Here is a 26575-nt window from a genome sequence, read left to right as displayed (position 1 = left end):
ACTAGTCACTACCCTTTTGTTTATCAATTAATTATCTTGTTAATGAAACACATCCAAGTGGTTGTTAGTGAGTTAAGTTAGATATCCTTGAAGCAAGGAGAAACTGATTTCCTTAAATTATTGTAGTGACTTAATGTTTCAATGTTAACTCGCATTGTGCTGTAGAATTGTTTTACAATGTTTTTTGAATTAACAGAGCATGAGAACAAAAATAATTGTATCTAACTATGTGTGCTTATTTTTGGATTTCTGTTTAAGTAAGTGTATTATGTTGCAAAGTTGAAATTGATCTGTTGATCTGGTTTGGACTTTCTCTTACTGTTTACATGTGACACACCCATTTGCCCTCTACTTCATTCTTTGTCAAAAAAGTTTCATCAATGAGTCTGAGGGATCTGGTTTAATTGAGAGAGGACACATGCAGACTCAACCAGTGCTGAAAAGAATATTACACTTTAACTCTAATTACTAGTATAGGTTCAGTATGAACCCACAGCTCTTGCACTAAATCATATTTTTAACTAATATGAATACAAATTAATATGCAACACCTTATAGAAATTATTGAATTTTCATAATTATATTATTTATTCCATACATCATAAGTATAATACTTAACCCAGAGAGGCAAACATAATTATGGTGGCTTTAAATACCTGTGTGGTATTTTGGTAATAGGAGGGTTAACAAAATATCGTGAAAATGTCTAAAACATTATTAACTTATCCCTTCATTCTTGATTGCAGTGGAACAAGCAGCAACAACATTCCATTAATGCGTATAGTACAGAGTGTGAAACAAACCAAACGGAAAAGTTCAGAAGTGCTCAAAGAAGGCTGGATGGTACATTATACAAACAAAGACAGTATGGTAAGGCCTCTCAAATTCTGCAAAAGTATTTTTATTAACATATAACATGTTAAAATGGTTAATAAACTGTTGTTAATATCTTATTTCTGGTATAGCTAAGGTTGAGGGAAATTAAATGTATTTAATGATACTTTACCCATATTATGAGATTGAGACAGAACATATTTTAGGAATATTCCAGATGTATATAGTGATATATATAACTAAGATTGCACTGTAATGAAACTAGTTAGTTTTACAGTGCAAGTTGTAAGGTTACACACAAATGCTTTCTCTGCATTTGCACTATATGTCATGCCTCATTAGAATATGTCTTCATTATGTACATTTTAATTTATTTTAAAGATATGATATCTGTAGCTATTGTGATTGTTTAATTGTTGTCTTTTCTTTTTTAATTATGATACAACAGAGAAAGCGGCACTATTGGAGGTTGGATACGAAAGCAATAACAATGTTTCAAAACGAAACAACTTCTAAATATTATAAGGTAAGTCACCTTGGTATTTAAATCATTTGTAACTAAATTCAACATTCATTGAAGTTCTGAAGCTGTGACATTTGTTATTTCTTTTAGGCTTTTTTTTCAAAACTCATGCCTGTAAGCTTAGTAAGAAAAAATGAGGCTTATGACAGTTATGCCAACAAGTACAAAATCTTGTACTTTGTATGTGCTGCTATAAGTAATTGCTCCTTTAGTTCAAAGTTAGGTAAAAAATGCATAAAATTAAAAGAACAGATATGAAAAGGTTAACAGTTGAAACTGGGAAAATAAAAAAATTCCAAATCTGAAATGAATTAAATATTCAAAAAAAGGCAAAAAAAAATGTTATTTGTTTTATTTCCTATTTATCAAATTTGTATTTCACTGTACATGGATGATTTTGCTACAGTTAAGGTTAAGGTAGAGAAAATAAGCAATAACATATAAATTTTAATACTCATTTAAGAGGTTCTAGAAGTTGGGCAAATAAAATATGAAAACTATAAGATGAAAAGTAGTATTTTTATTCTTAGCATGAAAATCACAGACTGTCAGTAAAGGCTTCATAAATTCACAGACAAATCCTTAGTAAAAATACTTTATTGAAAAATCTGATTTTTTTTTAGAACAACAGACATGTTTACTAAAAACTTGCTAACTTTCATAAAGATACACTTAGTACTTTCAGAGTTATAGTATGTATAGTTTCATGGTTACAAGATAGTTCCAAGATGAGTCAAATTGATCAATTTCATACTGAAAGTAAATATACATACATATAACATATTACAAGCATAGCTTGTGATTGTTTATTAGTGGTGCCTATTTATGGGTAGCTGTTTATGGCCTTCATCAGTATTATATTACACGGGAAATAAAAAAGTGAAATTTCAAATTTAATTTACAGAGGCTTGTTTTAAATAATGTTTTTCTTGTGAATTAAGGAAATCCCTTTATCAGAAATACTGGCTGTAGAAACTGCAAAACATACACTAAATGCTGAATTCTCCCGAACCTGCCATTGTTTCGAGCTACGAACAGCCAATGTTGACTACTTTGTTGGGGAAGAGCCAGGCAGGGATCAAAGCTGGGAATCTGCTATTCGACAGGCTCTAATGCCAGTAACAGTAACTCAAAATAATCATGCATCAGGTAAGCACACTTTTAAGCTATTAGAAGCTTGCATAACATAATTTCCACTTCGAAACCATTTCATATTACCTGACATGTACAATTACAAATTGATGGGTAGTGTCCGATGTATGTATTAGCTTATAAATAAAATAAATCTAAGTGTAATAACACAATTTTATTGCTCTTTTTTTGTTATGAAACACAGCTTTTATATTTACATCTTATACAGAGGTTGAATATGTTATATTCAAATTATTTTGGAGCCTTACCACATCATTACAGTCCATGTCACCACATCTGATTGTGCTCCGCTTGATGACCTTGCATCTTGATAAAATCCTTGTATTGTAGTTTCCATTGAAAAAGGATTCATCGTATGGATGTTGTCTCCAAAACACACTGCTGCTTTCCATAGTTTATTTATTGTAGGAGGACATCTGTTTCAACAGTCTTATTGCACAAAAATCCATATGCATTTCATATGGTTCCTTGACCAGTATGTCTTCATATTGATCAGCATGAATACCAGTTTCATTCTGCAGCTACTTGAGGTAGGAAACAATTGAACAAATGTGTCATTAAAGCAACTTGTGTACACACAACTTATGTCACTTTTCCAGACAAAGCAGAGATACTTCTTGATTATGTTGCATACTGTCGCCTGTGATATGCGAACTGCTTTTACCACTGACCTTTGTGTTGATAGATTCTCACGTGCTACAAGTCTACATTTTGTATACCATGGCTGGGGTTCCACCAGTGGCTCAGCTGTAAGTCTGAAGTATTATAACACTAAAAAACTAGGTTTAAATACCTGTTGTGGGCAAACCACAGTTAGCCCATTGTGTTACTTTGTGCTTAACAACAAACAAAACCATGGCTGATTTACGGATGTTTTTATAAATGGTCCTGGTTCCCCTGTTGATCTATGTTCCTTTGTTTTAAAATTCTATTAAGTACAAGAAATATCCTTGCCTTCGAAAGTATAGTCTTTATGATACAAGTATATGAATATTGTGTGTTGGAAAAGGCTGTTACAAAAGTGATCAATTTTAGGTGGCATCACACTACCTGTGAAATGACAATCAATGTCAAAATGTATTTCAATACATTCTGTTCCACTGAAACCTTATATCAGCTGTAGTTATCACATAACTTGTTAATTTGCATATTTAAAATCATTTTAATATAATGTAGTAAACCCTCTGTATTTATAGCTATTTTGAACTGATTTCCATTATTTTTAATACATTTTCCTAAATGGTATTCAAACTCGTTGATTTCTGATAGAAAAGCCAAAATTTTCACAAATGCAAGTTCAGGACTGTTAAGCTAAAGAGTATATTAAACTTGGGCAGTAAAGGAATAGAAATTAACACAAGTATGCTTGGAAACATTAAACATTATTAACAATACAGTGTTATATTACAAAAGTGGCTGGGATCTTTCTCTTATATTACTATTGTTTGGTTGCCGGGGTCAAAGGTAGTAAAAATACAGCTTCAAAAGTCAAAGTAAGAGAAAAATCAGGAGACAAAAATCTGAAAATACCCTACTTCTGTACTCTGATAAAGCTGTCTTAGTAAGGTTTTTCACAAATCTACAGGCTACATACTTCAGCCAGTTGTACAGATTTCTGTATTTCCTATTTAAGCAGCAACCTTCCAAAACACACACCCAGAAATGTGTAGATGCTATCTTGAGGTATAAGAACAAAGGTTGTAGTATGTATCCTTTAACTATGTAAAAGGATTAGCATGTTTATGACCTTGAGACACCTGATCAGCAAGATTGTCATATAAGTACATGCAGAAGCTGCATGGAAATTTCAAAAAATATCATGTGCATTCACTGAATAAAGATATATTCAACAGTATTTATGGAAAGGTGAAATTCATGACTATTTCAGTCATTAAACATATGTAGAGTGTAAGTCCATGCTACATAATTGGACTTTAACATGAGTTAATAGTGAATAATCTCAGTCATAAAAGAAATATGAAAATTTCTTGTAAAATTTTATAGATATATAAGTAAACTTGGAGCAAACACAAACCAAACTCGCATCCCTACCTAATTATGCAGGTGTTCTATGCTACAGTTTTATTGGGTACAATTTTTCATTCGTGGCATGAGATAATTTAAACTTGCTTACATTTTTGGCATATTTTTAACGTAATTCAAATAAATCACTGTTAGCTTTTCATTCCAACAAAGCTCACAGGTCATAGTAATAAATGTAATTATTTGCATGAAGAAATGTCAGAGTTTTATGCGATTTTATAAACATTAGGCCTTGTATGTTACTAGATCTAATGTTTCATTAGTTTTGTCAGGACAGTAATTGGTGGAGTTCTTAAAATACGTAAGCATTTAAAACGAAATTCAACACAATTTTAATTCAGTTCAGTACTTCTTTACACTACTTCAGTCTTGATTATGATGTGCTATTCTTCAGTTTGGAATTTTTTATAGTGTAAACTACTTTAATAAAGCTATTGATTTATTGGCTCAATGATAAGTATAATTATAAACTCTTCTTTCTTTTTTTTCATAAGACATCATTCAAGTGTGTGTGTGTGTGTGTGTGTGTGTAAAGTCTTCACCATTGCTCTATGTATTTTAAGTCATCATTTCTTTGGGTTAGGTCAAGTATGTGATGGAGAGAAGCAAGTTGAAAATGGTGACTACAATAACAAAGTAAGAGATAACATCTTATAATCCTCAGAAAGTCTTTAGTGTTTTGATATAGCTTATGACATTAAAATAAAATGCACTGTTCAATAACATTGAATATGTTGAGAGGTACTTGTTTTTTTTACATTAAGGTATTGAAGTAAATGTTTATGGGCATAATGAAAAAAAAAGAAGGTAAGATAATGTGTGATTAATAAACTTATTTAGTTTAACAAAATTAGTGAGGATATTAACCTTCTTAGACATTATTTGGTAAACTGTCACTACACTTATGAATGTGTGGCCATACTCTTAAGCTAATATGGGGATTAATAAAGCGGTTCAATCTAGTTAAAGTAATGACAAGAGATGTAGTTTGATCAAGTAGTTTTAATGAAAATAGTGAATTGTGTAACAGTATACAAAATTGTTTAATTTGCTAGCTTCATGAAGGTGCAGGAAAGGACATCTTACAGGGCAAGATAAGAACTAGTTAAACAAGTGTTACTAATAGTAGCTAAATACACAGTTTTTATGAGACATGACACTTGTTTTAAATCATCTGCTCAAATAAGAAACACTTAGAGAAATCAGTCATGAGACTGAAAACAAAACCACCTAACATCTTTGAAGTCCTGAACTTGTTACAACCTTACATGATGTCACTTCCATTTTTAGACGTTTTCATACTAATGCAATGTATTTTAAATTGACAGATTGTTGTATGTGTGTGTTAGCTTTTAGATGAAATAAATCTAAAATTTCAAGTTTTTAAGCTTAATTAAACAATTTTGTTTTTCTTATTCTTCTCTTAAAAGTCTATAATATTGTTTCCTAGTGTTTGTAAGTGCTTCTGTCAATACTCGTATATTTTGTTGACTATACTTGTCTTTCTGAATTGGTTGCAAAAAATCTTGAAAAATATTAGCTAAACGTGGCAGTTTGCCCAGTAAATTCAATGTTAATAACTGTCTAAATACATTTTTCATATTTTTATTTCTCAAATGGTGATTGTTGTATTTCTGGAAAAACTTTTGTAAAATTATTGGCCATTTGGTTTTTCCGACAAAATGAACAGGAAGATTCACATGTCTGCTTAATAATTATATACAAGAAATGAAGCAATTCATGTATATATGTATATGTATAGACCAACAGATACCTAACATATTTAATGGTATTTTTTTGGATACATGATAATAGGTTTTCTGTATGGCTTCAGGTACCATCCTCTGAAATATTTATCAAAGCTCAGCCAGCTCTGTGAATATTAAACTATTAAATTTTTCCTCAGTGAGTCCCATGTCCCATTCTGAGCTTTCTTGTTAACATTTAAAGATACCTTTGTTTTCCACTTTCCTGACCCAGATTATTAGATTTGGGTAGGTAGTGGCTTTTTGTGTGTGTATGTGAAATGTAAACATTTGATATTAAATAAAAAATGTACAAATTACTAGAACATATAAGAAAGACTAGAACTCAAGCTCTCAACAAGTAAAACTCAAATGTTTGATAAACAAAATCTTAAAATTGAATACCCAAACATATCATGTAAACTTGGAGCAAACACAAACCAAACCCTTCCCAACGAAACAGGTACAATTTTTCACTCGTGGCATGAGGGTAATTTCAACTTGCTTGAAATAAAACCACTAAAATCTAAATTTCAGAGATGTTTTGTGTGAGAGCATAAGAACTAATATTTTCATAATCCAAAGCATCAGTTTATACAAGATGTTCATATTCCACAATAGAAGGTTCATCTCTTAATTAGATTTATTTTAGAAATTTCCTTTTTAGCCATTACGTTCACTTACTGGAAGAAGATCCCATTCAAGTTTAGTCATATGGCATTTTCTCACACCCTTGATATGCACTCAGATCCAGGCATCCAATATTTAACTAGTGTTAAGAGAATTTCAAAGGCAAGCCTAATAAAGACTTTATGTTCCAGAATATCTCCTAAACAAAATTTAACAGAGAGTTACTTCTTTCAAAATGCTAACAGTTAGAAAAACAAATATATTTTTAAAATGTTAATATTAGTTTGAGATAAACATATATAGGTTATTTCATACAGTTTCGTAATTTGACATACAGTTTAAAGGAAATGTTAATAAGATCTTGAAAATGTACATTTTCTAATTACTCATTATATTACAAATTTTAATAACAAAAAGACCTTTTGCACTTAAAAAATCTGGCAAGAGAAATATTCTAAATTTTATTGACTAGTCTTGAAAAATTGTACTCCTCTCCAGCTTTTTGTGATAATTAAAGACTACATTATTGCTGTATATTGTATACATTCCTTAGGTAGTTCAAAGTTATATTTTAAGCTATGTATCTTAAACATGAGTATCACTTGAATCTCTCCTCTTATTATATAAAAAAAAAGCTCCAGTTGGTATACGTATCATCATGGTATCAGAGGTTATAACTTTTTATATGTCTGCTTACCAAACATGGACTCAAATAGTTTAATCAGTTTTATCTTTCTCTGGATCTCATAACCAAGGTTTAGTTTTTCTATCTGCTGGGCAGCAAGTTTTATAATGACACTGTAGGATTTGAAACCTGTAATTGCAATCAAGACATTGATTTTCTGAAAAACAAATATTCTCAAATTTTAAATTTCAATTAGCTTTTGTAATAGCAAAAAAAAGTGATTTAAATAAATGAAATCAGTTTTAAAACTGAAATTAACCAAAGTAGTAAAAAAATATTACTGTTTAGCCACACTGATTAAATTTAGATATTTATGGGAGACAGTACCAAAGTCTTGCTTATTTGATTGCCTTTTGCATATTGGGACATTTAACAATATACAATTACTGCCTTTTCTGAGGTGAACATTCAGAATTCTCAAGTCCTACTAGATGAATTTCTTGGTTCAGTGCAGTGTAGTATCGTGTATATGAGCTAATATTATGATTACTTTTATGAATAAACTCTCTCATTCAAACTCTACTTTCTAAGAATTTTTTTTATATTCCAGGACATTAGTCGCATGTACCAAATCATACCAGATGAAGTTCTTGGCTCAGGACAGTTTGGTATTGTGTATGGGGGTTAGTATCATCAGTACTTTTGTCAGTTAACTTTCCTATTCAAACTATATATATTAAAGTACTTTTGAGAATGTGGAAGTAAGAAACTGCCTATCTTCTACCTATTTCTTTGTTTTAGTAGTAAGGTTTTCAGCTAACATTTTTAACTCAAGAACAGATTAAATTATGATATAAAATGTAAAAGTTTTATGCTAATTTTCTAATTTTAATAATTAATCTTATAAATTTGGTTTTTCATCTTTTGCTTTAAAGTTTCAATATGAAGTGAACATTTCTCTCAAAAGCACTTCTGATTTAGGCTATAGTTTTCATGTTAATTTAGAAGACTTCTGAGATACAAGAAAGCCCTTAAAAATAACAGATGAAGGTACATGTATCACAAATAAAAATCACACATTTCTGTATTTAAGTTGTCTGTTCCATGTTCTTCACCTTAGGTGTGCACCGCACTAGTGGAAGGTCTGTTGCAATCAAGGTGATTGACAAGACCAAACTGCCAACAAAGCAGGAAGCACACTTGAAGAATGAAGTTATTATACTCCAGAATATCAACCATCCTGGTGTGGTTACTTTGGAGAAGATGGTAGAGACCTCCAGCAGAGTAAGACTGCCAAAATGTTGTAATTAGTTGAATCTTCATAATGTAAACTGATGCTGCTCTGAGAACTGTCTCTTGTTAATTTTTATATAATATTAAACTTTTATATATATATATTTATGTGGTTCTTATTAAAATATTATTGAGACTTCCAAGGGTTTACTGTACACGATAATTTATTTCAGATATTTGTGATAATGGAAAAACTAAGGGGAGATATGCTAGAAATGATTCTGTCAAGTGAGAAACGACGATTGTCTGAGAGGATCACAAAATTTCTTATATATCAGGCAAGTTAATCATCATCCTCATCCATGTACAGAAGTTGTCAAACAAATATGAATATAAAAATAGGGTATTTATGGTACATGTTTTTATATATTGTTGTAACTGTAATGAAGAGTAAGGTTTAAAGACAGTTTGTGTTTTATATAGAGGTAATAAAACAATAAACCAAATAAAATCACTTTACTGTTTTTTTGACAGAACCTGTATTTGACTTAGGTTTAAAATGTAGTGTTGAATCCACTAGCAGCATTAATGTAATAAGTTCTTGCTATATAAGTGTATTTGATAAAAAGCTTCACAGTTAAACATGTATTTTTTTAATAGATTCTAATTGCCTTGAAACATCTACATTTCAAAAACATTGTTCACTGTGACCTCAAGCCTGAGAATGTTCTCTTATCTTCAAATTCAGACTTTCCTCAGGTGAGTACTGTGAAATGAATATAAAATTCTCTTTGGAAAGTACTATTAGATGGATTCTTCCAATTCAGATGTAAGTACTATACGATGGATTTAGACTTTTATTGGGCAAATACAACCAGATGAGTTCTTCACATTCAGGTGTAAATACGATCAGATGGATTCATTCAGTAAAGAATGTAAGTACTGTAAGATGGATTTAGACTTTTCTTGGGCAAATACAATCAGATAAGTTCTTCAAATTCAGGTGTAAATATGATCAGATGGATTCATTCAATTCAGATGTAAATACTATATGATGGATTTAGACTTTTCTTGGGCAAATACTACCAGATGGGTTCTTCAAATTCAGCATGTATGATTAGATGAATTCTCCAGGTTTAGACTTTCTTTATACATGATGTTTTTTCTAATTCATAATTTCTTTAGGTAGATATAATATCAGATAGATTCTTTAATTATTGGTCAGACTTTTTTTCTCAAGAAAATCATATCAGGCACATTTTTTATCCATTATTTCCTAATGAGAGAGTATTACTATAAGGTATTTCTGATTCAGCTTTCCTTCAGGTAATTAAAGTCAGACAGATTCTGTAGACGAATAACATAGAATAGTATTTTTGAATTTTTTTCAGTGTCATTAACATCAAAACGATTTTTGTGATTCAGAAACTTGTTAAAGTGGCTAATATCAGGCAAATGCTTTTGATTCCTACCTTCTCTCAAGCAAATAACATTAAACAAATAAGTTACTGAAAAGTGAAAGTGCAGTCTACTGTTTTGGGAATCTAGTTAGGTATCAGATGTTATGAACTGTGAAACAATTAAACTTTTACCTAGTTTGACTGAGTATTGTGGATTATGAGTCAGTTACTTCACTACTTTTGAACTATGTTTGTGAGTTTTGAATGATTTTTAAAATAATTTAAAATCAACTTCTTTTCAGGTGAAACTTTGTGATTTTGGATTTGCAAGAATCATAGGTGAGAGGTCCTTTAGAAGGTCTTTGGTGGGAACTCCTGCTTACTTAGGTAAGTAATGAAGGAAACTACTTGTTGAGTTAAATGATATTTTTATTTAAAAACACATTAAAAAAACGTAGAACACAGATTTTGCTTTATTGTAATAAATCCTTTATTGGAAGGTAAGTATCTGTTAACCCTTTCAAGATAGGTCACAGATGAAAGGCTATGTCATCTTGTTTGTTGACTCGCACTCAAAATTTTATTGAATTACTATTTCATAAATTTATGTGAATAAGTTTGGTATCAAACTATAGATTATAATTCAAATTTTAGCACTATACATTACTAAATTTCTTAATTTAAAAGTAAATATTAAAAACACAGATAAACATTGACTTGTGTGTGTCACTTGGGATGTTGAATGCAGCACTGGTTCAAATTAGATGTTTGTGATGCCAACATACTAAGTCTATAGTTTCGTACAAATTAGAAACTCAAATTACAGATATTGACAAGCTAGAATATAAAATAAGAATGTCTTATCTTTTCTATTTGCCAATATATTACGCATGTAATAAGTCAAATATAGGGGCACCCCACCCACATCTTACAATTTTTGGAAACGCTCCCTTTTTATACACTTACTTATATATGATGTGAATAACCAATCGGATGCTCAGACCCCCTATTGGGTTTCTCAGCCATTATAACGAGCTTGAATGCCATTTCTTTCTTTTGAACTAATATTTCCCGAAATTTCATATTTTTTAGGCAAAAATAAATCGATAAATTATAGTGGAATTCTATGGTATTGATGTAGTAATTTATGATTTTTTAGTTATTCAAATGTATATATGAAACCTAAGAAAAAAATATTTTGTTTCATATCCTCCACGTGCAGAATTTTTAAAGGCTTAGCAACCTATGTCAGGCAGGAACTAAGTATAGAGGTTGTAACTAGAAGAAGTAATTGTTTGCTTCTTTATTTACTGTTCTATGTTTTAAGAAAAATAAGTTTAAGAACTTATTTTTAAATAGCAATAATCTATATACATATATAATGTATAGTAATTGAAATGTGACTATTTTACAAAATACTAGTCTACTAAAACACAGCCAAGACAAGTTACTTTGTACAGACCAAAGGTCAGTTTTATGCTATTGGATATGGTAACATGAGTGCAAGTGTGCTGTGTCATTGTAACTTCTGTATTGTTATAATAATAAAAATATATATAAATGTATAATGTTATGAGATTTAAGGTATTTAATCTAAACACTTATGTTTTCATTTTATAATTTGTGTTCATTCTAGGATGAAAGAGGCATAATTTATATTTATATCCTACTTTTTTTATGGTGGTTATGAGATTGGTCAAATCTACTGAACTCGTACAGAGATTCTTTGCTGAAAATAACAGATAAAATAGAAAGTTTTTCTTAAAAAATGTTTAATAACTATCTGGACATTATAAAGATTTTGCATGTGAAATTTGAAAATTTTCTGATGCATAAATACATTTTTAATCTTAAAATGAAAATTACTTTGTATCTTAGATAGGCAACATGTGAAAAGAAAAAAAAAGGTATGAGAAAAACATTGCTTTACAAACCTCAAGACTTAATAAAAAAAAAAAATAGTGATATTTTATGCATGAAAGCATTGTAATGTTTATTGATAATGTACCAAATTTTGCTAACATTCGCTTACTAATTTAAAAGTTATGGCATGAAAACTATAATAAGCACAAAATGGTTACAAGGTCGGTCCCAGAGACCAAGCCCATGTTGAAAAGAGTTAACCCTTTCACAATGGGTAGGTCAAAGTGTGCATGTTACAACTTATTATACAGTTACATTCAAAATTTAATTAAACTACTTTATTAGCAATGTATATAAATAAACTTGATATGAAAATGTAGTTAATAAATCAAATTTCAATATTAAATAAGTTTTTAATTTTATAAGAGAATATTTTTTTTAAATCCCTTACCTCCTTCAGTATGAGAATTGTAACCTTTGCTCTCTAAGTCTTCCCTCTTCTCTAATTTATTTACCGCTCCTCCAAGAAATTACTTATTATTATAATATAGATGCTACTCAGGCAAAGCATAATTTTTCTAACCTTCAGTCTTATTTGTTTACAGAGCCATGAAGTAGAAAATCAGACTTGCTTACCATGCCCACCTGGCACATCATCTCTTTCAGAAATAGCCAATAGTTCTCTCTTATGTTTATACTATATTATTTATAACCAGTTTTAAGCTGAAGTTTTAATCTATCAAATTATGTATTATATTGCAATGTTTTCTGGTCAAAGGTATTATCTATTTTGTCATTCAGTTTGAAATGTTTTCTCACGGGAACCACACCAACGAGCTTAGCTGAATTTTTAAAGGCTCTTATCGCACAGTTAGAAAGCCAGAAACATTATGATAGTTTATGACATTGTTCGCTTTTTGTATGTTGTTATTCTGTGTTTTTACATGCATTATGTAATTAAATAAAAAATTACTTAGTGTAATAGTACTATTAGAATAATAAAGTAAGCTTAAGTCTCATCGACAGTCAACGGCAAAAAAGAAAAAGAAGACCCAGGTAAGTACCATATCTCTTGTTTTTCATGTGTATTCTTTATTTATTATTATAAAAGTAAAAATATAAATGTAAAATGTAAAAATTAGAAACTTATTAGGTTAGGTAAAGTAATGAAAAATAATAATACTAATAAACATTATTCACAAGTTATACTCATTAACAGCTAGCATGGTGTGTAATTAGATATAATAACATGAGCTGCATACTTGCCAAGTGATTTTACAACTTGAGTGGTGGGATTATTAGTTAGACACAGTTCAAAGGTCAATAAAATTAAGTATAAACATATATATACTGTTATGAGCTTTATGCTAAACAATTGTGATTTCCTGTTACAATTTTCAGTCATTCTAGAAAGAGAAAAAGGTAATTTAGGTTTATTTCTTAATTTTTATGGTGGTAACAAGGTCGGTCAAATTGAGACCTTGTGTAGAATTATGGTAGAGTAAATAACAGATAAGATAAAAAGTTTTTCTGGTAAAAATGTTTGATATTTATTTAGTAGGTATTAGAGATTACACGAGTGAAATTTGAAAATCACTTTGCAATCAGAGCATTCAACGCTTTGACTCCATTATACTTATGGACAAGTTTTTATTAAAAATACTCAGTTAAAAATTATCTTTTGTATACAGAATGAAATGTAATAGTTATACTCAGGCCTAAAAGCCTTACCTATATATTACTAAATTTGACAGTTCATTGATAAATTACCTTATTAAGTTTGCAATTGCTTAGTCACATACTTGTAGATTAGTATTGTTATAGATTTTCACGCGATTCCTTTTTTTTTTTAATTTAATTTCTGTTAGCCTTAGTTCTTGTATCTCACCTTATGATACCAGGTAAATCTGGTGAAATGTGAACTAAATAAACAAAGTTTTTTATTATGTACAACCAATAAATAAAACTTGTCTGAATTAAAAATTCTGATTTTTTTTTCTACAAGAGACTTGCCAAATTTAGGGAAGATGCATTAAGTACTTTCAGAGTTATAGTATGTATACCTTCATGGTTACATGGTGGTTACAAAGTCATGTAAAATACACGAGTCCATTGTGAAAGGGTTAAACAGTACCTATGCAGTTATGAAAAAATATGTATTATAGGTTTTAAGAAAAAATTATATAAATGTTTACTAATCAAATTAGCACTCTAAGTGTATGTATTTCATATAAATATTTTGTTGTTTTTTTTTAAACAGCAGAAATAGCCCATCATGCAGCTTTTTGCTTTACAACAAATCTACACAGTTTACTTTTAATTGTCATATACTAGGAACTGTTGCAGAAATTTTAATATTTTAACTAACCATTAGCTTCACTTTAATTTTGATGAGAGCAGCTTCTGTTATACATTATTTGAAAGAAGCTGAAAGAAGGATTTCATGTTGTAAACATTCATCTAACATTTTTAATATGTTAGAAACATGCCATGAACATACTATATGGGTAACTTATTTTTTGAATAATTACTTGAGGAAGCTTTAATAAACTAATAAATATCAATTGATTTCTTGTAGTAATTGTATTTATTTGTGATCTTGAAATATTCTTAATTATTACAGCTCCAGAAGTTGTGAGAAATAAAGGATACAACAGATCACTTGATATGTGGTCAGTTGGGGTCATCATTTACGTCAGGTTGGTTGTCCAAATAATAGAATACCATAAGTACAGTATCATTGTACCTACAAATTAAACATTGCAAATAGGCTGAGATCCCACACTGTTGTTTCCTTTTTTTTTCTTTTTTGTCACATAATTTGTTCAGTGGTGTGAACAGTTAGTGTAGTTATATGGTAAACTGTTCAGTTAAACAGCTGGTATCCGGTACATGTAATCATACTGATAAAATAGTATTTACTGAATTCCGTATATTTTTCTATTTGTCCTTAATGAAATAGCTCAAGCATAATAGAAGCAAGTAAGATAAAAGAACATACATCATAATAGGTATTGTTTAATATCCAGAATATTACTGTTTGACAGTTGAACATTCAATATTTTATTGTTCCAAATTTTAACCACATTGTAGTTTAAAAAATAGTTGAGACTAGTTACTCGATATTTCAAAAACGATTTCACTGATTCATAATGATGTACAACAGTAAGCATAAACCAGCTTTCTCACCAGGTATAGGAACTTAAGACTTGAAATGTTATTTTGATAACATCATATTAATAAATCAACCCAATACAATTTTAAGTTCTTACCTTGAATGACAGAAATATTAGTTAAAAACATAGACAGCTTGTAGTTTAATGCTTAAAATAAAAACTACATGAAGCCACTATTTAGTTAAATTTTAATCATATAACTTGATGCCTTAACCAACAAGTGGAAAGCGAAGTTTTTCTACCTTTTATTAACACTGTTGTTGCTCTTTTATTGCTGAAAATAAACCTTAAACACAAATTGATTTTCATCTAGAGAATAATTTTGAATATCAAATTGGTATTATGAGGTACAATTTTGATGAGAAGAAATGCTCTTTTCTCTAAGCCTTTAAAGAAGAGTAGATACCTTATTTTGTTAGCACTGTATTAAAAATGCCACTAGTTTTGGCATTGTTTTTACGACAATTAATGTAAACCCTAATTTGAAACATTGTGTGTACACATTGAATCTCTGTGTTTGAAGCTTAATTAGTTATATTTTTAATTAATCCATGAACAAAGTAGTAGAGATACTTTAAAAAAGAATATTAAGACAGAAATACATTTATGTATTAGAATAAGCAGCAGGAAGAAAGTAATAATAGAAAGCATTACTGGCATCATTTTCTAGCTAATGGGTTGAATATAGTGTTGTTTTTTTTTTCAAGTTAAGTGATTAAAAAAGGAATTAATTTATGAACTTGGAAGGTTTACATTTTCTAGTATTTTACAGTTTAAGTGGAACTTTTCCATTCAATGAAGAAGAAGACATTCATGACCAGATTCAAAATGCTACCTTCATGTATCCACCTAATCCATGGAATGAAATATCGTCTAATGGTTGGTTACATAATAAATTTTATTATTGAAATTATTATGATAGGAATCAATATTCACTATTTGGTATCTCAGAATCAAAAGTGGGAGAATATGTTGTTGTTTTATTTTATATGTTCTATGGAAATGTGTGAGAATTTTAATCTGTCACTTATGAATGTTTTAAAATGTTTGAGAAAATCTTGTTTATTCTTTGCTTTTCTGATGATAAGACTCAAAGTGAAAGAACATGTAATGCAGACAAAAGTGTGTGTGTCGATATATTCGTAGGATAAAATCTTGATAATATGTTGATTCTCTCAGATTTTAATTTTCAGTTCAAGAAATTAAATTTTAGAAAATCTAAATTTCTTCTCTGTTTTAGTTAAAAAATGGGAAGATAATGTATAATATATATGTTATTTTCTCATATAGTTCATCATGTTTATAATTTACTTACCACCATGTTTGTACTTTTTGTGTTTATTAACTTGCACAAATTAATGATTTAATTTTACTTGTAACTGTTTGTCATGTAATGTGTGTGTGTGTGACTCTTTTTGTAAGCAATAATATAATGAAATCTGAAGCTTGATGGTTTCATTATGTAACATTAATCAATAACACTTGTTAATGTTTTAGAAGTGACACCATAGACGTTATTGTCTTGATAATATTCCAGTTTCACATAAGCATGAAATTAGCCTAGAATTGGCTGTCAGTTATGCATTTTATATCCAAATAACATGATAAGAAACAAAAGTTGGGGAAATTGGGGATTAGAATTGCATGGCAACGACTGTAAGGCAGCAAGCCAGTCCATGCATTCCAACACAGTTCTTTTGTTTCCTTTCCATGCCAATAAGTTAGCCATTTTGCATTAAATGTAGCAACATTTGGGAACCCAATATAAAACTAGGCATTATCATTACTATTCATCACATTCTACAGACAAAAAGTTGATTGTGGCGGCTTATTCTTTTCATTTATATGGGTCTTAACTTTGCATAACAATTCTTGCATTAATTTCTGTTGTTTAGACTTACTTTGAGTAAGGTTTGCAAAATCCTTTGTAAACATATCAACTTGTGTGCTTTTTGTTTTTTATACTGACAGTTACCTCTACTGCTGAATTTATTGTTTTAGTGTATGATCAACTGAGCTATTTTCATACTGTGTTTCAGAACTTTCATACATTGGAAAACTGGAAAAATAGAATGGTTGTGATAGTTAAGTGTCAATGTTGAAGAGATGTTACATGCCAAATGTACCACGATTTAAGCTGACTGGGAATCTGTCCTACTTATTTTAATCATATTTTAAACATCATGAATATCTGTGGGAAAGAAAAATTTATCAGTTTAATCATTTTTTTTTCTTTCTTATTTTGGTACCAGATTTGACAGCCTGTGAAAAGTTTATAGTATGTTTAATAGCTTCAGTTTTTCTTTCTGACATCTGAATCTGAGATGAGCCAATAAATAGGTTCACTGATAGTATGTAATCAACATGAGGAGGAGCTACACTTGTCCTCCCCATCACAAAGTGACTCCACACACTTTGATATGTTTAGTCACAAGGAACTTGTTTTTATTGGCAAGTAAATGTCTGTAGCATTCAATCCAAGCATTTCTTTGAGAAATTTGTCCTACTACAACAATACTCATGGTCTCTCATTATTCATTCATAACAATCAAATCAATTATTATCAAATAATCTTTTGCCAAAATTTATTGTTGTTTATAAATATGTTAATTAATTAAAAGGTCTTCCCAAGTAAACAAGTTAAACATGATTATTACAGTTCAGTGATAGTCCCCAGTTGATAAACTATCTTAAGTTATCATGTGAGTTCATTAATAAACAATGTAGATCACACATGAACAGTGTTTTAGGAAAGTGGGGTATTTAAACAAGCTGAAACACAGAAAGAAATTATTAGTGTAAATTTGGTGATAAAGCTAGGTTGATATTATTTTGATTAGTTAATGACCTCATTCTGCTTGAAGTTGTTTCAATATCCAAAAATTTGGAAGAAAAGACTGCATTCCAATTTTGGAATACAGTCGTGATATTCACAGCCAGTCTGCAAAAAGATATTTTATATGAAGGTATTATGATATTATTTTTCTATAACTCAAGTATTTAACTGACCTTTTGTATGAACTGAAGAACAGTACCTTTATTGAAACTTTGATTCATTATGAATACTCTGCCTAAACAACCTATCAAAGAGTATCTTTATTACACGTGTATTTGTTATAGTGATTACTAAATTCAGGTTCTATTATTGCTAAACCAACAAAATTTTGACTTTATTCAGCTGTTAACCTCATCCAGAACTTGCTGCAGGTGAAAACAAGAAAACGATACACGGTGGATAAATCATTATGTCACCCATGGTTACAGGTTAGTTGCAGAAATATTCCTATGTTGAGGCTTTAGTAGCAGATGAAGGAGTGGACTTTTGTCAGAATGGTTGAGGAAATAATGACTACATGAAGTGTCAGATGCATAATTTTGTTTCTTGTAATTTCACTCAAGGATACATTCATTTTGTTAAAATCATGTCTTTAACCCTTCAGTTTTATGAGTGCAAGTAGCATTATACTTTTTTCATTACTTCAAGTGTATGCATAATATTGGGGCTTAAAACTCTGAAAATCAGCATCTTTGAGCTCCACTCTTTGTCATCAATTTTAAGTTGTACTTCACTATACTCAGTCTCAAACTTTGACCCACTGTCATCTGCTCTGCCAGTTAAACTCCTTATTTGTAAGATTTTTTATCTTTTGATCTAAGTTGAACCCTAGGTTTGATGGTAGAAAATATGTACAAATATGATGGACGTGTATATCTTTGTTAACACTTTCCTTACTGGGAATACCTGTAAAGATAGCCAAAATTGGATACAAAAAAATGCTTGTAAAAGGATTAACATTTGGATGTATATTACAACCAAACATCAAGATATTTTATAATAATAATACTTTCCTGCTGTGAAGTAAGGTAAAATATTCTTCACTCACTACATGCATTGTAACTAGCAAACCTGAAAACTCACTGTATTACAGACCTTTGATTGGTGTACTGAACCATAATGATACATCATATACTTGTATCAATTTGATATTGTACTTCTTATAATTGGAATATATGGTATGATGGGCATTTCTTAAACATCTCTTGTCGATAAAAATATAACTAGTTCTGTATTAAAGTTTAGCAACAAACAAAGTCAGACTTCTTTATCAATGCAGTTACACAACTAAAGGTTTCAATGCATTAAATTAACAACTAACTAAAAGTTATTGCAAAGCCTTTGGAGATTTTTAACTTTTCAGATATTGTAATAAAATCTCTAGATATGTTTAACCCTAGAATGCCAGCATAAGGTCACTATGACCCCTTACAAGTTAAACCTGTGAATTAAACTAACCACTCTGGTGTTGTAGGGTTAAACATTTAAAATGAATGTGTACAAGCAAATGGGTTGCCAGTCGCTCCTTGTTCCAATTTATATCATCATCTCCTAATTGATTGAATAATGTGTACCTTTGCATGGTTCTAAAAACAGACCTTTCTTCCATCTCATCTCATGGTCATGTATTACTAACTAACTGAAAGCACGTTAAATCAACAAATCAAATGTTAACAATTTGTATGATAGCTTATAACAGAGGAGAATTTAACAGCTCCCATCAAGAAGTCTAAGTGTCGAACTTCAGTGCATTAGCAACCATTTTTGATAAAGGTTCAGTAGTAGAGAATCAGCCAGTTTTCATATGACATCACATACACACCACACTACCATAAGCAGTGTCATTACCAGATTACTAATCATAACAAGTATCTTTCTGGCTAAATTAAACAGAAAAGATTTTAAAGGGATATTTGTCCTATACACACAAACTTTCAAACTTATCTGATGTTTATCTTCCAAACACCAATAATCATATAAAAGATTCAGAAAGTAATGTTTATTTCATATTAACTTTCTTGAACAAACTTCTATCTTGTTTCGATTTTTACTATGGTTATCAGTTTTGCTGTTGCACTTATTTCTCTACTTAAGTGCTTAATTTGGATTACCCTTTGGATCATTTCCAACATCCCAGAATGTTTCTCAGCCCTGGTTCAAAATTAGATCAATTCCTTGCTGTCTTTAGTCACATTATTCACTGGTGTATCAGTTTTAACATTGAGGACACTAAATCTAACTTTATACATATTATATATTAATGATCGAATAGAAAAGATGTTTCTATAAGCTTTACTGATTCACTAAAAATATTCACACATACTTCAACCAGATGTGGCAAGCTTCATTGACTCAGTGGTAAGCTTGAAGGCTTATAACACTAAAACTCAAGCTTCAATCTCTATGGTGGACACACCATAAATAAATCTTTATGTAGCCTTATGCTAAACAACATTTAAACAAATACTTTCTTCCTAAAATCTAGAATGGTGATAAACAATGAGAAACTAAGAAAGTGAACATGTAAACCCTAAACAAAGCAAAACTTAATTCTGCTCTTGACATAAGAGAATTATCCAACTTCTTTACTGATACTGAATATTGCAGCTCAGTAAACAGACATAAAAGGGACTTTCAAAATAAGTTTTATCTCCCTCATTAGTTATTCAAGTCTCACATTATAATATTCATAACTTTGAATATTAACACTATTGTTTCTTATTATGCTTACTTACATGTTAAAATAAAAGATGGTTACACCACTTATAATTTCTCTCTCTCATCCTTTGTTTTTGTACAGTGTTTAATACACTGTTAATTTATAAATATTTGATAATAGTTACTTATAGTTGACTTATATCTGTATTAATTAACCAAATGACACAATCATAACAACTAAAACTAGACACATTATTCACCTTTCTGATGAATATAACATAATTCTTGCAGCTTTGATCTAGGAATTCTACTTCATCATCCTTACTGTTGAAGGGAAATAGTTAAATAAATCTTTAATATGTAGCAGAAATAAAAGAAACAGTTATTTTTAAGTTTCTAAATACGTTCAGAAGTGAATGAGAAATTAAGTTTGTTACTCGGAACTTCTAGAAAATATTTCAGTTAATTTACTGCTGATTTCAGAATTTGCAACGATTATAAAATTCATGTTAAAATGATTTGAGCTACTAAAGCATTGTTTCATAAATTGTAAATGTATAACACCATTTATTTGGTTCAGTTAACTTTATAAATCAGGTCACACCAATAATATGTATGCACTGTGAATTCACAGTAATATTAGTATGTGATAAGAAATGCAAGTATTTAATTTTATGATTAACTAATACTAAGTTTACACTACAATTGCTAGAATTGCAATAAAGGCAGCAGGAAATACACAAGTAAAGGGTGATTATTAAATGAAGAAGGTGCTGAAGTACCACAACATTTCATATTGTTCCACCATAGGTCAGTAGAAAAAGAAATCATTTAATTTCTAACACCATTGTATCAGTATGTTGGATTGTGAAGGCAAATTAATAAGAAAATCCTGAAACTTTCAAACTAATATAAACATCGTAGATATCTTCCACTAATTGAACTAGCAGCACAAAGTTTGTACCAAACTCAACTGAATTTTTTGTGAAAACAAAAACACATTTCAGATTTGTGTATACAGTTATATTCTATCTTATAAAGCTGTTTTAAATTTTGTATCAGTTTATAACTTTTATTTCTCAAAAGGTTTAAGTTTTTATTTTTATAGAAATTATATAAAGAAACAATCAATAGGCCCTGATGTGGCACTCTTACTTTTAATTTTATATGAGTTTATTATTTACATGTATATGTATCCTGGCCTATCAGTTTGGCATACCAGTTTTTCTATGGTCATAGTACCTGTCCAGAAGAAATTATTAGTTGTTCGTCACAAGCAGATTTACCGAATTCAGTAGTTTCATTTTGTTAGATGTAGTCTGTTTAAAATGGTATTGAATACAGTTAATCCAGGACTGGTATGAGAATGCTGAATTATAGGTTGATCCTTATTTGCATAATAGGGTTTTTATTGGTTAGTTATCCTGTTTAGTAAAGAAATGGGCCACAGTAATATACAAACACAGGTTGGAGAGTTTTCAGAGTATACAAATTTTGGATAAGTACTATAGTTTTCAAACTCAAATTACAAATAAACGTTAAAAATGCAATGGGATAATTATTGTGAATTAAAGAGTTTTTTGATTTAGAAGTTCTTTACAAAAAGGATGATTTTTGTTTTAGGACTACCAGTTATGGTGTGATTTACGGGAACTAGAGGGTCAGGTTGGTACTAGATATTTAACACATGAATCAGATGATGCTCGCTGGGAGGTTTACCGTCAGGAGCACAATCTTCCAGTGCCCAGTTATGTCACATTGTTCAATCAAGAAAACCAACAAAGTTCCACCTTTGATAACCAGTGGACAACGACAGACTTGTTGAACCTCACAGAAGAAGTGGCATCAGTGAAACTCTGAGGAATGCATCTAAGATGTCTGAAGTATAACTTTTCTGACAATCGTTATATTGTAATGATACATGTACATTGCAATCATGTAAGTGCTTTGCTCTTTTCCTCATTTTTTGTATTAAGAAAAGTAAATAAGACTGTGGCCAAAACTATTGAGAAAAAGGTTTTATCACAGACTGATTGTGGCAGAAGGAATTGGTATTTTAAGTGCCAATTAGAATCATAAGTTCAATGCTTGCATATCTCAAATAACTATCCACTAGTTTTTTTCCCATGTTAAAGTTTCCAGTATAGCCTTTTTCATATAGTTCTCTAAGCAGCTGTGACTACTTTGATAAATAGAAAGATGGAGGTTGCAAGTTCTAAGAAATGAGATTGTTTTTAAATTAGAAGTTTGTTTTAAATTTATAGGTATCAACCTGTTTGTATTCCTTTTGATGATGTTACAGCATATAGTGAAATTTGGGTTTTGTTTAGAATATTCATACAATTTTTTTAAAAGCTTTACATGCTGCAGCTATTTTGATAATAAGCTTGATCAGTGTTGTACATGATTTAATCACAGCATAAAGATCTATGTTGATAGAATAAAAGTACAAATACTATATAACAGGCCTTGTAGTCATAACATTGTGCATCATACAAATAGTATCTTACATATGTGTTAATATTTATGTAAAAGATATGTATGATAAAGTGACATGATTCTATTACTCTGAAGTAACTCTTAATGATACATTAATATTAAGGTTGTCATCTAACCTATGCCGCAGTGATCAACTTATACTGTGCAAGTTTCCTGGCTTTACTGTTTAAGAATGAAGTTGGACAATGTAGAATTTTATTACTGTTATCTTTTATTTCTGATTATTTTAGTTAAAGGTGTGTTTTATGTGGAGTAAACATAGTTTGTTCAGAAATGGTCATGGTAATGAACAAGTATAATAAAGCAAATCAAATCTTAATGTGTCATCAGTATGTTCTAAACCAAAGGAAAAAAAAATCAGATAGGTGTATGTGTGTGTGTATGTAGCTGGGTTGCAGAACAGTTGCACACAATGTGAACCAAATGGTTGGATTAAAGGCTCAAAAATTTTACTTTAGAGCCGACAGGAATGTTCTTGTGTCAGCTGTCACCCTCTTTAAATTATAGAAACTCACAAGTGTGGCAATTGTGAAGTATGTAGAGTTCATTTTAATTTACCAAGTATTGCCATCAACACAGTTCTACATTTGAGTTTAAAGCCAGTTCTGTCTGAACATCACATCAATGTACAAGTAAAAAAAAACATTTTTTTTATGCATCATCTTTGACGCCAGCATTACATTCACAGAAACAAGTGTTTTGTTTTTATTCACCGCTGTGGAAAATTCCTGAGATGGTAGTACATGAACTTACATTCACAAAGAACTTGATTGAAACAAGCTTTGGTTCACACACACACACACACACACCCTGATCCTCCAGACTTTTGGAAGGTTTGGTGACTGTGACATGAGGGTTTTGGATGTTCATCTACCCTGGTATATACAAATAGATATATTTGAGTTTCTGAAACGATAGTCTTTTTTTTTCTTGTTACTGTATTATTGAGATCTAAATGCTGAAAGTTATTGATAACTGTTTCTGAAACTTGATATATCTATGAAGCTAGTATTTTGTTTCTTATTATCAGATCAAAACAGCATACTTTATAAAAATGTTTCTAAACAGAACTAGTTTTTTAATTAAAAGAACTGATGTAATGTATTCTTAGAACATATGAGATTTTAGCTGATTTGTGTCTTAATGCTTAGTTCATTGGTTAATTACTGTAGGTTAATATGTTTAAAACCCATGTTTACAAGCCATTTTGGAGGAGACACTCTTTACTAAAAATATAAGTCCTAAAGTTTTGATTTGTCATTATAAGTTTTGAATTTTTTCACTTAAAAATTTTAACAAATGGGTTACAGTATCTGAAGTGGTAGATCAATTACTGACTGAAACTTTTTGTGTCGTTCTAAACCAATTCTAAATTTACATTTGGTAAATGCCTATTTTATGTTATATAAACATATTTTTTTAGTGTTTGACAAAGAGAGAACATGAAAAAGTTAAGGCAAAATTGATTTTGAAAAGTCAAATTCAGCTATTCAGCTTTTCATTGTACAAACATTGTAATTTTTTTATTTAATGTTTAGGAAAGCTATCATGAGTGTTTCTGTTGAAAGTAACCTGACAAAGTGTGGCATCATGCTGGAAAGTAGATTTATTTTGTTATTTTTAATCTACAGATTTGATTTAAAAATATTTGCTCAAAGTTTTATGGGAAACCTCTGGTAAACCCAGAAACTTTTGTTAGTCATCCCTTAAATTTTCCATAAGCCACTAATTGTGCTGGTCATGACTTTACATTGAAGACTTCTTAGTGTTTTCAGTTGTATGTTAATAAAGAAAATGTAATGCAAGACATTTCAGTAATATAAATATTTGTCATGTACTTTAATAGTTATTGTAGTTGCTAGTCAAAATGTGTTAATAAAATCTAGGAGACTAGAAATAGACTAGAACTTTAGACACCTGAAAATAGTTCAAGGATAAACTAAACTAGAAGGAAAACCTTACACACTATACCTAAGTAATAGTTATAAAACATTTAAAGTTTGTTATAAGATCATATTGATGGAAACAAATCTTCTGTTAACTTCTTAAAACATAGAAGTGATTGCTTATTGTTCATTTCTTGAACTATTGTATATTTAACTGTGACAATCATGTATTTGAGAGAACCTTAGTGTAAACAGGCTGAGATTCTTCTGCTGATTTCCATGTCTGTTTAATCAGTGTAAGTGTCATCATCATCCTTAGGATCAGTGTACATTCAGTGATAAATTGAGGGGTGTAGGGATGGTCAGTTGATGTTGAAGTAGGAATAGTAAGGGGCCAAATCTGTGATCTAATGTTTCTGTTTATCCACGAAATTTAATAGTTGACATGTAAAAAATAGAATTTCTAACAATGTTTCACAAACTGTTACTTGATTGAACAAAATGTGATAAGAGAAATTAATGAATCATATACAACTACACAAAAGTTTATGGTGTTAACCTGCCATAATCATTTCTGAAGTACATTGTCTTGTAGTGAAATGGCTGCAATGTGTTGACCTTTTAAATATGTAAAAACACAGAAATAATTGAGTCAGGAAAATGCAACTGAAGAAATAGATAAAGGATTGAAGGATTCAAATGGAACTAGCTGGAGAGGAATGTTGGTTTGAAGGTGGATTTGCTGGAGAAGAAGCTGGTTGTTTGCACACTTGGTGAGAACTTCTGAGAAGTTAATATTGCCAGAAAGGCCACGTGGAACTTGTGTAAAGATCTAAGTTATGTTAATCATTTCTTGGTTAAAAAAATTCCATTAAAATGGCAATTAAAAAGTACAGAATGCACCTGAGATAATCCAAAACCCCATATCCTAATGGCCCACAGACTCCCATATCTTTGAAGATACATGCCTCTCCCTTATGGTGAAATTCTATGAAGATAAAACAAAGTGAAAGTTAAAAAGCAGAACTAATTAATCTGATCTTGTTAGATACCTTGAATATCTGTGATTCTTCTGTTACATTCCCTATTTTAAACTTGGAAATTCATCATTCTTTTTTTCATAATTTTTTTTATGGTCTGTTAATCTAAAAAGAAAAAGTTCTAGAGTTGTAGTATGCTTAAAATGTTTGTAAAAAAATTTATAATGTTTTATAAAAGAAATTGAAACCATTTATAACATACTAGAATATGTTGTTTTTTCATGAATGCTAAGGTATAAATAAAGTGTATTCAGCAAGTTACATCATTGCATCAGGAATAATATTTGTGATATTTGCTTTCAAGGGTAACTTCAGGCATATGTTTAAGAGATATAATTTTTTTAGACATTTGCATTATTTTAGTTTATCATCTGATAATGGGGATTATATATATATATATATATATATATATATGTGTGTTGTATGTGCACA

At 30.0% G+C, this 26575-nt stretch overlaps 1 protein-coding gene across 7 annotated transcripts in view; it reads left to right on the top strand.

Annotated features, from left to right (window-relative positions):
* LOC106465557 (serine/threonine-protein kinase D1-like) overlaps window positions 1-25732 on the top strand; it is a 97625-nt gene extending 71893 nt beyond the window's left edge. For all 7 annotated transcript variants that reach the window (XM_022393478.1, XM_022393479.1, XM_022393480.1 and 4 more), the window contains 13 exons: window positions 747-870; window positions 1283-1360; window positions 2299-2506; window positions 5136-5188; window positions 8163-8235; window positions 8673-8836; window positions 9019-9123; window positions 9446-9544; window positions 10488-10572; window positions 14672-14747; window positions 15997-16103; window positions 18403-18488; window positions 22342-25732. In XM_022393478.1, the coding sequence (XP_022249186.1) occupies window positions 747-870; window positions 1283-1360; window positions 2299-2506; window positions 5136-5188; window positions 8163-8235; window positions 8673-8836; window positions 9019-9123; window positions 9446-9544; window positions 10488-10572; window positions 14672-14747; window positions 15997-16103; window positions 18403-18488; window positions 22342-22578 (1495 nt within the window). In that variant the 3' untranslated portion in view covers window positions 22579-25732. The remainder of the gene's footprint in view (window positions 1-746; window positions 871-1282; window positions 1361-2298; window positions 2507-5135; window positions 5189-8162; window positions 8236-8672; window positions 8837-9018; window positions 9124-9445; window positions 9545-10487; window positions 10573-14671; window positions 14748-15996; window positions 16104-18402; window positions 18489-22341) is intronic.
* The last annotated feature ends 843 nt before the right edge of the window (window positions 25733-26575 follow it).

This window comes from Limulus polyphemus, unplaced genomic scaffold (genome assembly GCF_000517525.1).
Source record: "Limulus polyphemus unplaced genomic scaffold, Limulus_polyphemus-2.1.2 Scaffold1981, whole genome shotgun sequence".
In the NCBI taxonomy this organism is placed as follows: Eukaryota; Metazoa; Arthropoda; class Merostomata; order Xiphosura; family Limulidae; genus Limulus; species Limulus polyphemus.
Note: the sequence above shows the minus strand (reverse complement) of the source record. Positions and strands in the feature narration are given on the sequence as shown.